Below are 13540 nucleotides of genomic sequence, written 5' to 3' on the forward strand. Positions count from 1 at the left end.
GAATGGCTACTGAATGTGACCAAGGGGAGGGAAGAAAGCATCCTGACCTTGTGCAGCTCCACAGGAGTTGGGGACATGATCTCCTTTATTTCTTGTTTCATTTTCCTCAGGGTGACAGACTTCCTGCCCACGTCGGAGGGCAGGGTGTTGCTCCGCGTTGTTTGGCTATAATGCGGCCGCGAGCTGCTCCGTTCCTGGAAGCTGGCTTGTCGCCCCAGCTGACTGCGAGGTGTTGGGGCCTCATGATTCAAACTCATCGTGCTCCCCGACATGATCGTTGCCTGTGGCATTGACAATTTTCAGAGACGATTAAGCCATGGACTAAGAAAAGGGTTCGGTTGCTCAACAGTAAGCACATCTCTCCTTCTGCCCAGTCAAGATACAGTCTCTTCGGGGCATAACCAAAGGCTGGAGAATGGACGTACTAATTGAACTATGAAAGTCTGGCAAAATGCTTTGCAAGTGACATTTATAATGCACATCTCAAATCCAATTTAAGTACTTAAGCCATTGAGTTTATTTAATCAGATACCACCCCTGGCAGTTTTGAGGCAAATTGAAAAGCGATAACATTTGCTTACTGTAAACTACATTTTAGCCATTAACTTTCCACTGAGTGGGCTCTAAAGATGGGATTCGTGAAGCAGCTTCAATATATCTTACAGAAATGGATGAAGAACTTTTCAACGGGATCAGGTGGCATCTATTTGCAATGCTGCCTGTAGCTCCCCCTGGAGGTAACAATGGGCTGAAACAGGGCTATTGATACAAAGGCAAGGGCTTCTACCCAAAGCCGCCTGCCTACCATAGCATATGGTCTCTCCTTGGGCCATGTGACCTGCCCCAGAAATTTGTAGACCAGCGAGGTCTCCGCGTATTTAGCAACCTTTCTTAGAAACGGCCTTTGTGTGAGATGCTCAGAGAGTTTAAGGAGGAATCCTATATTGTGCTACCGGACTCAACCCTTTGCTCAAAAGCTGGAAAACTTAGATTGGATTTTACCGGTGAACAGGGAAGTCTGTTCAGTTTCAAATATGTTCATACACAAGGAAAGGCGAGATTAGATCCCAAATATGACTGAATCTTAGAAGTGAAACTACTTAAGCATTTGAAACCAATGTCCTGTTGAGAATGTTCATTTTTCATGGTTCGGAAATGCCAAAATTTCAAAATTGTGCCTGGAGCCAGCTCCGTCCTCCTTGATAGGATGGCTGGATGATGGTAAACTAGCATTGGTGAACGTGCCCGAAGTGATAGGAAAAAGAGCAAGCCCCACGTGCCGTGTGCCGGCTACAAAGCGACTGGTGGTTTACGGGAACGCTAATGCTAACAGTAACCGTACTTTGCTGAGTCCTTGCATTCCCCTATTTAAGCCTCACAACAACTTTGTGAAACAGACACTGTAATTACTCCTAATTTGTAGGTGCAGAAACTGAGGCACAAAGAGGCTGACTTACTCAAGGTCACGTAGGCTCCATCACATAGATGGAGCCAAGGGCACCGTCTAAAATGGTTGGTTAGAAGGGAACACTGCCAAGTGATAGAGCTTTCATTTGTTATCTCCCTAAGATTTTGTGACTCTAAGATTCACCTGGCGTTCGACTATACATGCACCATTAACATGATCTTCGAATGGCAGCCCAGTATTGGAGCACATGTAGGTATATCTACAACTCTTGTAAAAAAACAAAAAAAAAAACCCCAAAAAACACAACCAGTTATCAATATCCTGACTGGATCAGTTATCTTACTGATAATTTGAAAAAGAAAAAAGAAAACCTTACTGGCCATTGACCTTTAACATGTTAGCACGTGTAATACCATATACATGTGTATGTAGAATGTCATTTAATATTTATGATAAGTTTCTGATAGGTATTACAGTCATCCTACTTCCCCATTTCAGTTATGGAAAGGGATACTAAGATAAATTGAGCAAGTTGCCCAAGAGTCTGGGATTATAGCCCTCACACTCTGACTCTAGAAACCTTACCCTTGACCACCAGGCTGTATTGCTTCCCAGTCAAGTATTATGTTGAAGCATATAAAATTGACTTTTTCGGAGATTAATATTGAAACAAATGTGGATTAACCATATTATTGTTCTATTTCAGTTAAATCCCTTTTTAAAATTGAAAGCTTTGTTGGTGTCATGGGACATCCTTTATTTTATGGCACTTAACCCACATACAACATTTTTTGGTCTACTGTTGATGACAGAACCCAGGGATTATTTTCTTGCTGTGCTGACCACCCCTCTATTGTTTTTACCTACTTAGACACATTATTTGCTTTGTTAACATCTATGTTTTATATTCATTTTTCGGGGGACCAGTAGGAAACATGTCGGAAGTAAAATACTTAATCACAATTCTGCTTGGCTGAACCTTAAGCCACTACGGAAGTTCCAAACTGATCTAAATGGAGTTCTGATGGAACCAAGTTTCCAAAGCACAGCTTGATTGCTTTGTTTAAAGTGGACTTCAGTCGGGGCACCTGGGTGGCGCAGTCGGTTAAGCGTCCGACTTCAGCCAGGTCACGATCTCGCGGTCCGTGAGTTCGAGCCCCGCGTCAGGCTCTGGGCTGATGGCTCGGAGCCTGGAGCCTGTTTCCGATTCTGTGTCTCCCTCTCTCTCTGCCCCTCCCCCGTTCATGCTCTGTCTCTCTCTGTCCCAAAAATAAAATAAAAAGACGTTGAAAAAAAAATTAAAAAAAAATAAAGTGGACTTCAGTTGAATTACTATGAAGGAATATAAAAATTAAAGCACAAATATAAAAACTAAAATAAAGTTTAAAAATGATTATTTTAAATTATCTAGGATTTGTTTTCACTTCAAGAATATCTATTGCCTGTTTCCATTTTGCACAATTAATAATTTATAGTTATAACCTCCCAAGTTCTCAATGAGATAACTGAGATACATATAACTTAGAGGGGTATGTTCAAGAGTTTTCTATCTGATATCTAGTTAAAATTTTTTCATATATTATCTAAACAGAAAATAGCTAAGGCACTGTTAATTAATAAAAACGGCAAAAATAATAACCTCTACTGAATAATTATCGAGTGTTATGTTCTGTGTTAAGTGCCATATAAGCATTAGTCATTATAATCCCCTTATCTTACAGAAGAATAAATATCTGGTAAAAGAGATTAAGTAACTTGTCCTAAGTCTTAGTCTGAAATTTTTTCTTCTGTTTTAACATTTTTCAGTGCTAAAGTTGAACATAAATTATTGCCAGCTAATGGGAAGAATGACTAGTATAATTTTCATTTCCATTTCAATCGTAATCATTTTTCATGTTAGCTAATCTTTTACATTTATTATGGTTATAATATGCTGTAACTTTTAATGCTGGATGTAAATTTCACACGCAGGAAACTAGCTCCCATAATATTTTTTGCACGGTAACATTTACAATCACACGATCAGAGTTCATTTAAACTAGTGAATGAATATTCTTTTTGATAAAAGTCTAAAGAAGACTCTTTAGATTTGCCAATCATTCTTCCTCATTGAGGACTTTAACTTCCTTTTGGCTTACACACTCAACGCATTTCCTTTCTGCATTTATAATTTCAAGGGCCACACCTGCCTGAAGCTATGTTAGAAAAAGTTTATATTTATAGGCTTTTGCAACATAATTTCTTTTTTTTTAATTTATTTTATTTTATTTATTTATTTATTTATTTATTTATTTATTTATTTATTTTTTGCAACATAATTTCTATGCTCATAGATGTTTGTTTTCATTAGATAAATCAATTTGCTAGCTAATGGGGACAATGACTAGAGTACCGAGTGAAATGAGTGAAAACCCAATTTCATTGTGCCACTTTTTACATCGCCCTGGTTTTACTTGCTGTGAAAGATGTTATTAGAAGAATAGTTGTTTCTTTAAAAGAGAAGTATCAGAGCGCAAAGTGGAAAAGGCATATGGGCCAAGCGCGCTTTCAGAAGCAGGCGTATGTTCAAGAATTGTGAATTGAGCTCAGTATCCAGTTTGGACCCCTTCTGCTAATCATTCTACATCCAGGAAGTGGTAAAAGTTTAAATAAGCCAGCTGATACTTAAGCATTTTACTCTTTTTGAAAGGTGCCTAAAAAGGAATCGATGGCCAATGTCTTAATTTATTTAAGTTTTATAGTATTATCCACCTCCAGGCCCTTTAACTGTGCTCTGAAGTTTCAATTCATGCCAGGTAATACTATATTTATAAATTCAAACTACTATTTTTCTTTATAATTCTCTTTGCAGATTCACAAACATTAGAATCACATGAAAATATCCACACATGCAACCGAGAAGCAAAACAATATAAAGATGAGTATTCGTTTTAGAATTGCAGTTTCACCCAGTTATGCCATTCACATTCCTTATGGTGACTTGGGGACCTCAGATGACGTCAAAAGAAAAATGAGACTTTTGCCACTTTACTTTTTACAGCTCAGAAAATTTAAAAAAGAACATAAAAGGAAACAGTCCAGGACCTCCTAGACCACAGTGTGAATATCGTCAGCAAATTCATGGCTTTGATTAAAGAACTCACCGGGAGTCCAGCTATTGTGTTCCATCTTGCCACAACTCCTAGAATTCACACTAAGTCGATACGGAATCAGGATTTGCAATTAACAGCAAAGTACTGTGTAATATTTTGGCTGCTTTTTTCACACAGACTGGCCATTTTCACCAGCTGCATTTGTCATCTACTTCAAGGGCAAAATGAAATAAAATAAAATAAAATTTCCTCTTATGTTCCTCTTCACGATCAAATCAATTGCTACCAGGTACAAATGAAAACATGCCAAAGAAACCTTTCTAAAGCAACTCAGAGAGTGAGGTGCGCCACTGCTGGGGGGCTTAGCTCCCTCCCCAGCGATTCGGTGGCAAACAGGTACAGTCAGGGTTAGCAGGGAGCAATGGCAGAAGCCACAAGTCAGAAAGCTCGGGGTGGGGGTGGAAATGGGGAAATAAATACTTTCAACTGCACTGAATAAAATCAAATTGCTGTCCAGAAGGCAAGGGGGCAGGGAAGGCAGCTTCACAAGCAAAAATATAAACATAAAGGGTAGCTACCAAGAGAGTCATGTTTCTCAAAGACACACGCCTGTCAGCTTTCTCCTGTGGAAAGGGGTTAAAGCTTTTAAATGAACTGATGTGATAAATGCAAACTCAAAAGGACCAAAAAAAAAAAAAAAATGAATGTAGAAACAATACAAGTAGCAGGACCGAGGCTACCTCGAGTTCTCTCAGAATTCCCGACTGTCCACAGGTTTCCAAGTCCTCCAGCGCTTGGGACCAGAAGTTCTCCTCTTGTTCAGCCTCCGTACTGTCGGGAGCCCCTGTAAAACTGTCGTCAAAAAGCACAGTCTGGGTTGACAACTCGCCGAGGCATCATTCGGAATCTCTCTCTTTCATCCCACGTGTAAAAAAAAAATGGAGATTCTTTTTGGGGATCTGGCTTTCTTCCACCTGTAACCACCAAGTGAGGGTGCTCTAGGAAATGCAGAGTATCTCAGAGAATGGAGGGAGGGAAGGACCACGGTCCTGTTAACTGAATTTTTGGGCGTTCGTGGCTCCTGCAGGGTGAATTGCATCAACATGGCACCGTGTGGGCCTATCTTTCAACTGATCTGTCTAGTGCAAGAGAAATCAAGCTTCCCTTTAAGAGAAACATGTTTTCCCACTTATAAATGTCAGTGGAGATCATTCACGTGCTATCGGTTTTTGTGAATTTCCTTAAAATACTTTGGTAAGGAACAAAATGCTAAAATACATCTCCATTCAAACTATGGGATCCTCGATGTACCTTTTTTTTTTTTGAACCTAAGCTGACATGAAGCAACCTTTTATTTATTTATTTATTTATTTATTTATTAGAGTTTTTTTTTTAATATATGAAATTCTCAAATTGGTTTCCATACAACCCCCAGTGCTCATCCCAAAAGATGCCCTCTTCAATACCCATCACCCACCCTCCCCGCCCTCCCATCCCCCCATCAACCCTCAGTTTGTTCTCAGTTTTTGAAGAGTCTCTTAGGCTTTGGTGAAGCAACCTTTTAAATGTAAGGAGAGGAGACTAGTCAGAGAGTGAGGACAGGGTTTACAGATGTAGTTTTTCCCACATGCTATTGTTTTTATCAGGGGAAAATGAACTCTTGTCTGGCTGTGGGGTGGTCCCAGGATCCAGCCGGGCAGGCACAGGTCTCTGAGCCCTGCCATGAGGCCGGCATGATGACAGTGGCTCCTTCCCACGCTAGCCGTATGTGCCATCGGAAGTGGAGCGATTTGGATGTGGGCTAATGGCCACAAAGCAGCAGTTGACGAAAACCTTACCCACTGACTGTGGACCGGTCCCAGTCTTCATTACTCAGCCCCACGTCTGGGTAGGTCTGGCTTCGTGGCTTCGTGACTGGGGACAGGCTACCTCTCTGTTTCGGACCCCTCCACTCGTAAGTGTTGAAACTGTAGCCTGACGCCTGAAAGCCAGAGCCTGGAACAAAAACAAAGTGTCATCTTCTATTTCTGAGAAAGATTCGGGAGATCTGTTCGGGAACTTGCCTTTTTCTGCGGTTCCCGTTAGTTTGTTTAAGGCAGCTGACCTTAGGGGCACCTGGGTGGCTCAGTCGGTTAAGCGTCTGACTTCAGCTCAGGTCATGATCTCACGGTCCGTGGGTTCGAGCCCCGTGTCGGGCTCTGTGCTGACAGCTCAGAGCCTGGAGCCTGCTTCGGATTCTGTGTCTCCCTCTCTCTCTGACCCTCCCCCATTCATGCTCTGTCTCTCTCTGTCTCAAAAATAAACATTAAAAAAAAAATTAAAAAAAAAGGCAGCTGACCTCAATTGAATTTGGGATTCTGAAGGCCATCAAGATAATCCCCAGGTTTTATATTTGAAACACATTCGCACGTTATGTCAACTGATTCCAACAGCCCTGAGGTAAGACCCTCAGATCTAAGCAGGCAGGCCCACGGTGCTGGACCTGTCTTTATGAGGGCTCCTGCCCTGTTCTGTCTGGGCAGGAAATCGACTGGACCAGGGGGAGGTGCCCACCAGACCTGTATCCAACCCTCTCTAGAGCAAGTTCTAGAAAGTGAGGCGCCTAGATTTCCTGCCCAGGCAAACCTGTGATCACTTCCAGAGTGTGTGAGAGCTTCTTACCCAAGTCTGTCCTTTTACGATTGAAATTTGCCACCAGATGGGGGTTCCGGGCCCAAGGGGCAGCCGAGAGGCTGCTGGTTGCCAAGTGTGGACGGAGTTGGCTAGGTGGGGCCAGGACCCACTCATGTCAGGGATGACTTGGTCCAATGAGAAATGACTTGTTAAATGACCTCATTCATTCTCCAGAACCGTCTTTGAACGTAGGTACTTTTACTGTGTGCACTTTACATCTGAGGGTACTAAGGGCTTAGAACAGTGGCTCAAGTACCTAGGGGTATCTGCGAACTCTCCTGGGGGTTCCAGTCGTAACCTTAGAAGAATCAGTTCCGCATTTATTTTTAAGTTTATTTATTTTGAGAGAGAGACAGAGAAAAAGAAAGAGACAGAGAATCTAAAGTGGGCTCTATGCTGACAGCAGCGGGCCTGAATGCAGGGCTCGAACTCACAAACCGTTACGCACGTCTTCCCCACACTGACCCTACTGAAAAGGACCAGAGATCTGAGATCTGTTGATTCTCCCTTCTCACGTCCACCGTCACAGTTGGTCTTCTGCCACTTGACCAATGAAAGACACACGTCTTATCCATCTCAAACCTTTGCAGGAGATTGGCCCTGGGCTGCAAAAACCCCCAGTCATTAAATCAAGGGATAATTTGGGAAAGCCTCACTCCTGAGAGAAGGTCTCTCGGGAATAGTGCCTTATCTCAACCAGGCACGGACCCCTGGCAAGGCTTTCCCCTCTCTCTCATTCACCTGTCTCTCTGCGTCTCAGAGTTAGAATTCAAAACAGTTGTCGGTTGGGAGGTGGGCACATTATTATTTTATTTGAATTGCAAAATGAAGACTGACTTCGCTTCTGACAGGGAGTTCAGTCTGATTAGCTTGATAGGCGAGGCAGGGAGGAATAGCTTTGGCCGTTGGGTTACACAATGGACCTCTTCCATAAATTTGAGCCAAATCCATGGCTCCAGAGTTTGACAAAACTATATTTAAGGCATACTAACGGCAGGCTGGAAGTTGTGGTCTTTGCAAGTATTTAAATTTGGGGAGAAAAACATTAGGCGACAACTTTAAATTGTGATGGGGTATGCGGTTTTTCAAAATTCTTTCGGGAGGTTTAAAGAGGAGAGCAAGGGCTTGTTGGCAGCTCAGACTTTTGAGCTTGTGCTGTGATCATGATGCACGGCTTCACCCACCATTTCAGGTTGTGTGTGCTACGTGTGTGCATGCGTGTGTCTCTGTAGGTGTTTACACGTATATACTGGGTTGCAATGTAATACGTATTTCTGACTGCATTTAAAAACAGTTACTACAGTAAACAGGCTGAGGCCCCCATTCTCACATGACTGTCTGCATGCCATCCCTGCTCGTCTTAACTCACTGCCCCTCAACCTGCTGGAGCCTATAATGCCATCCTTACTAGGAGAGAGCAGGGGGAGCAGGATGTCCCAAAGGATAACGCTCTGATCAAAAGGATTTGATCTCAAGAACGCAGGGGAACGCCCACGGCTGCAAGAACCTTCTATGAACCTTCTGCTTTAGGATACCAAGCATTAGGAGTCCACGGTGCAGAGCAAATATTTACAGTTCAATATCTCATTTTCTTCTTGGGTAACTACAGAAATGTGGCTAGCCGTTTGGGAAGAAATTTTGTGTGATGGATGCACTGCCTTCTGTCAAAAGTGGTGAATTAAGGGAACACGCATGAATCTCTTCTTGAAGGGCAGTGACTCCGTGCACCACTGCATTTCTCCTGGATCCCGGTGACAGGCTATCCATTTTCTCCTTCCCAACGAGATAAACCAACTCCCTAAACATGTGAAGTCTCACTTTTTGTGATACAAAAAGAACTAGGGGGAGCCTGCACCTCCCTGGCCTTAATTAGCTGTAAACCTGTTAACAGCCAAATCCCAAACCGGCTTCATGCTGTCAGTGCAGAGGCCTGACGTGGGGCTTGATCCCATGAACCGTGAGCTCATGACCCGAGCCGACCGACATCAAGAGTTGCACGCTTAACTGACTGAACCACCCAGACACCCCAAATTCCAGCAGGTTTTAAACTGGACAGATTAACTTTCTGATTTTCCTTCCAAATGTTGTCTGTAAGTAGTTCTTGGTGACTTGGGCCAGTTGCAGGCAGGCCTTGAGCAGAGGTGCAGCATTGTTCCTCACTGGGGAAATGCCTCTTTTGAGAAGCCCATGTCTGTCTGCACCAAGGATGCCTCGTCTTAATAAGCAGCATTAAAAGATTATTGCATTACAACAAAGCAGGGCAGGAAAAGGGGATAAAATTCAAGTATCTTTGGGTTAGGCATAGACTCAGAAGAACTGGGTCTGGACCGCACTGTGCAGGCACAGGGACTCAGGAAGAGATCTAGGTTCAAATCCCAGCTTCGCCACTTCCTTGTTCTGTAACCTTGGCCAACTCTTCTCAGGATAAAATAGGGATAATGATATGCATGTGCCTCACCAGGTTGATAAGAGGGTTGAGAATAATACACACAGACTCTCATACATAATGAGGGTTTAATAAGTACAGATGCCCATTACTTTTACTACGTGCTAAGCCATTCAACTTCTCAAGATCTCTGAAACAGGGAGAGCAGGAGAGGAGGAAAACTTCAGCACTACTGAGTGAACATTTGGTGCTTCTTCAGCGTTCGGTAACATGTGAGGAGCTGAAATGCAAAGGTAACAGTACTAGGTTCCTATCCTCAAACACTGCACGCTTTCGCATTGTCTGGAACAGAGAGGAGGAGAAACAGGCGTAGAAAGGGACAATTCCAACTGCATCTGAGGAGTGCTGTCCTTTTAGTCTGAACACACTGATGTGCAAGAACCAAGACCTGCTTGGGGGTCAGAATGTGGGTCACGAAAGGTGCAAAGGGAAGGTGCCCTCTGAGCTTAGAGCTGAGGGTGAGGTGGCATTTCCTTGTCGAAGTGTTGGGCAAGACGGCGCAGGCCTCACCGGAGAGGCTGGTAAACGTGCAGTCGTGGTGAGCCCTGTCCTCATGTTCCATCAGCGGGTTTCTGAAGGAGGGAACAGTGTTCCAGAAACACTCTGGTCCCTCTTACCATCTGGGCTTATGCCTCCCCACAGGAAGAGCAATGAGTTACCTAACTGTCGAGTTCCGGAAGAAAACAGGGGGTTGTTGAGACCCTCGGTCTCTTCTTGGCTCCCTCTGGACTCATTCTCTCCCACTGCTGCTGTGCTGTAAGGCAAGCACAACTGGGTCCCACTGTTGGGGCTCAATGAGCTCCCAAGGGACAGCAAGGCCAAGACTGTGCAGTGAGCTGACTGTGGCAGGCTACCAGCTGCCCATCCAAACATCCATTCTTCTCTTTATCCTTTTACCAGAATACCAGTTTTGGGGGTGGGCATATTAGTGCTCAGGATAAGACTATATTTCCTAGGTCTCCCTTGATGTTAAGTGTTGACTACGGAAACTATGTAAAACGCTCTGGCCGATGACATGTAAATAGAACTTCCAGAAAGGCTCTTTACAACACTCTCCTGCTGCCTGGAATGTAGATGAAATAGCTGGCACCCTGGTAACCACCTTGGATCATGAGGTAGACCCAAAGACGGAAGCCAAGGGTTAAGCACAATAGAGAAGAAATATTTAAGAGTGTGGTTCCTTGACAACACTGTAGAATTATATACCAGCTCTGAAATGCCTACTTAAAAAAAAAAATGATTTAAGCCACTGTAACGTTAGGTATTCAGTTCTATTTAGCTAAATCAAATCCAACAGTTTGCTTTGCTGGTCTAACTTCCCCCTCATTTATGTCCCAACATCTAGACTTGGGTTAGGGGTAGGTATATAACAATATTAAAAAAAATGTTTTTTGATGTTTATTCATTTTTGAGAGAGACATACAGAGCACGAGCAGGGGAGAGGCAAAGAGACAGGGAGACACAGAATTCGAAGCAGGCTCCAGGCTCTGAGTTGTCAGCACAGAGTCCAATGCAGGGCTGGAACTCAGGAGCTGAGTTGTGAGATCATGACCTAAGCCAAAGTCAGATGCTCAACCGACTGAGCCACCCAGGCACCTGGGAAATAACAATCTTGGTTCTCTGGCTGCATGTTCAACTCAGCTTGTCTAGCAAAACAAAACAAAACAAAACAAAATGCCTCCTCTCCAAAAAACCAAAAATAGTTAATTTTTAATCCATAGCTGACTACATTTCTACTTTTTTTTTTTTTTTTTTTTTTAGAGAGCGAGCAAGTGAGCATGCAAGCGGGGGAGGGGCAGGGAGAGAGAGACAGAAGATCCAAACGGGGCTCTGCACTGACAACAGTTGAGTCCAATGAGGGACTCGAACTCATGAACTGTGAGATCATGACCTGAGCTGAGACTGAGCCACCCAAGTGCCCCCCCCCATTTCTACTTCTCCACTGATTTAGAATGGATCAAGGCAGGGATTGATTAACGGATCAAAATACCTAGTGCTATAAAGTACTAAAGAGCAAAGCTTGCTTGGAGAATAGTGAGAAAGAAGTTCAGGATGTATAGGGTTAAAGGTCCTGCAGGGAAAAGTCAGGAGATAGGTTGACGAGGCAGTTGTACCTACATTACAAAGAGCTCTGTGCTTTAAGCTAAGGACCTTCCATGTTATCCTATAACAACAGAAACCCACCAAGAGGGCTTTTGTTATTTTGTTTTTAAGGGAGGGGCAAGGTTAGATTTAGGTTTTTTTGTTTGTTTGTTTGTTTCTTAAGGATCATTGATGGTAATATACTCAAAGTGAGGAGCCGGTGAAGAGGTAAATAGTTCAGGCATGATGAAGGTTTTATAAGAAAAGGCAATGAATGGAGAGACAGGAGACATGCGAAGCAGGGAGGAAGTAGAAGATGCTGGTCCACGACGACACCGCGGGGCTACCTGCCTCCTCCAGGCTCTACTACAGCGGGAGAAAAATAACTCACTTGCTTAAACGCCGTCCTTTGTGTTTTCTCTCATATGTACGTGAACTCGATCCCTAACGAATGCAGGTGGAGGATGGGAGCATAATTGAACATAGGGAATATCTGATGGAAATTAAACTTAAATAAAGACAGGCTGGTTGCCATAGTCGAGAAGTTAGCAGCCCTGAGAAATATCCCTTTACAAGGGGAGTCAGACTTAAACGCCACAGGAGGAATGGAATCAGTGAGGCGGCCCAGGTGTAAGAAAAATCAACGGCCAGAAATACAACTGACTTTGTTTTTATTGAATGATGGTGTGAGCACATAAAATTAACAAGCAGGTATGATATTGGAAACTAGATTTTAAATTCAAAATTGAGAAATCCATGGAAAGACAGATGTAATTTTTAAAAAATGCATTTCCTAAGTCATTACTCTTTTTATTTAGAATTGGAAAACTTTCTTTTTTCCTATCTCTCCCTTCCTCCTTCCTTCTTTCCTTCCTTCCCATCTACGTTTCAGTCTCTGGTCTTATCCTTGATAACATAACGCGAGGTATGTTATGGACTGACTTGTATTTGCACCTAAATTCGTATGTTGATGCCCTCGCCATCAGTGGGACTGCATTTAAAGACCTGTAAAGAGGTAATTCAGGTTAAGTGAAGTCAAAAGGTGAGGCCATAGTTTACTCTGATTGGAGTCCTTATAAGAGACTAATTAGACACACACAAGAGATACCAAGGATGAGCTCACACATAAGAAAGGCCATGTGAAGACACGGTGAGAAGACAACCATTTGCAAGCCGAGGAAAGAGACGGGGAGAAACCAAACCTGGCAACTTGATCTCGGATTTCTAGCCTCCTGAACACTGGAAAATGAATTTCTATTGTTTAATCTCCCCAGTCGGTGGTATTTTGTTATAGCAGCCCAGGCAAACTGATACAGGGTATAAAATCCAGGGGCGCCTGGGTGGCTCGGTCGGTTAAGCGTCCGACTTCGGCTCAGGTCATGATCTCACGGTCCGTGAGTTCGAGCCCCGCGTCGGGCTCTGTGCTGACAGCTCAGAGCCTGGAGCCTGTTTCGGATTCTGTGTCTCCCTCTCTCTCTGCTCCTCCCCTGTTCATGCTCTGTCTCTCTCTGTCTCAAAAACATAAATAGATGTTAAAAAAAATAAAAAAAAAATCCAGTCTAGGGGCACCTGGATGGCTCAGTCAGGTAAGCGTCTGGCCCTTGGTTTTGGCTCTTGCAGTCCGTGGGTTCGAGTCCCACGTCAGGTTCTGCGCTGACCGTGCGAGGCCTGCTTGGGAATCTCCCTCTCTCCTTCTCTCTCTGCTCCTCTTCTGCTTGTGTGCACGCACACACACTCTCTCTCTCTCTCTCAAAATAAATAAACGTGAGAAAAATTCAGTCTAGATTCCTTTCACTGAGAGTAATGTTCAGTTTTATTCATTAGCGTAATGGAAAATAG

The 13540-nt window shown here is 43.4% G+C and overlaps 1 protein-coding gene across 17 annotated transcripts in view; it reads right to left on the bottom strand.

Moving 5' to 3' along the window:
- GRIP1 (glutamate receptor interacting protein 1) overlaps nucleotides 1-13540 on the bottom strand; it is a 695200-nt gene that overhangs the window by 24609 nt on the left and 657051 nt on the right. For 11 of the 17 annotated variants that reach the window (XM_045062041.1, XM_023257209.2, XM_045062044.1 and 8 more), the window contains 4 exons: nucleotides 6339-6495; nucleotides 5241-5352; nucleotides 5079-5123; nucleotides 48-281 (listed from right to left, as the gene is read on the bottom strand). In XM_045062041.1, the coding sequence (XP_044917976.1) occupies nucleotides 48-281; nucleotides 5079-5123; nucleotides 5241-5352; nucleotides 6339-6495 (548 nt within the window). The remainder of the gene's footprint in view (nucleotides 1-47; nucleotides 282-5078; nucleotides 5124-5240; nucleotides 5353-6338; nucleotides 6496-13540) is intronic. The other 6 variants (XM_045062046.1, XM_045062045.1, XM_045062040.1 and 3 more) reach the window with 2 other exon arrangements.

Source organism: Felis catus, chromosome B4, assembly GCF_018350175.1.
Source record: "Felis catus isolate Fca126 chromosome B4, F.catus_Fca126_mat1.0, whole genome shotgun sequence".
Classification (NCBI taxonomy): domain Eukaryota; kingdom Metazoa; phylum Chordata; class Mammalia; order Carnivora; family Felidae; genus Felis; species Felis catus.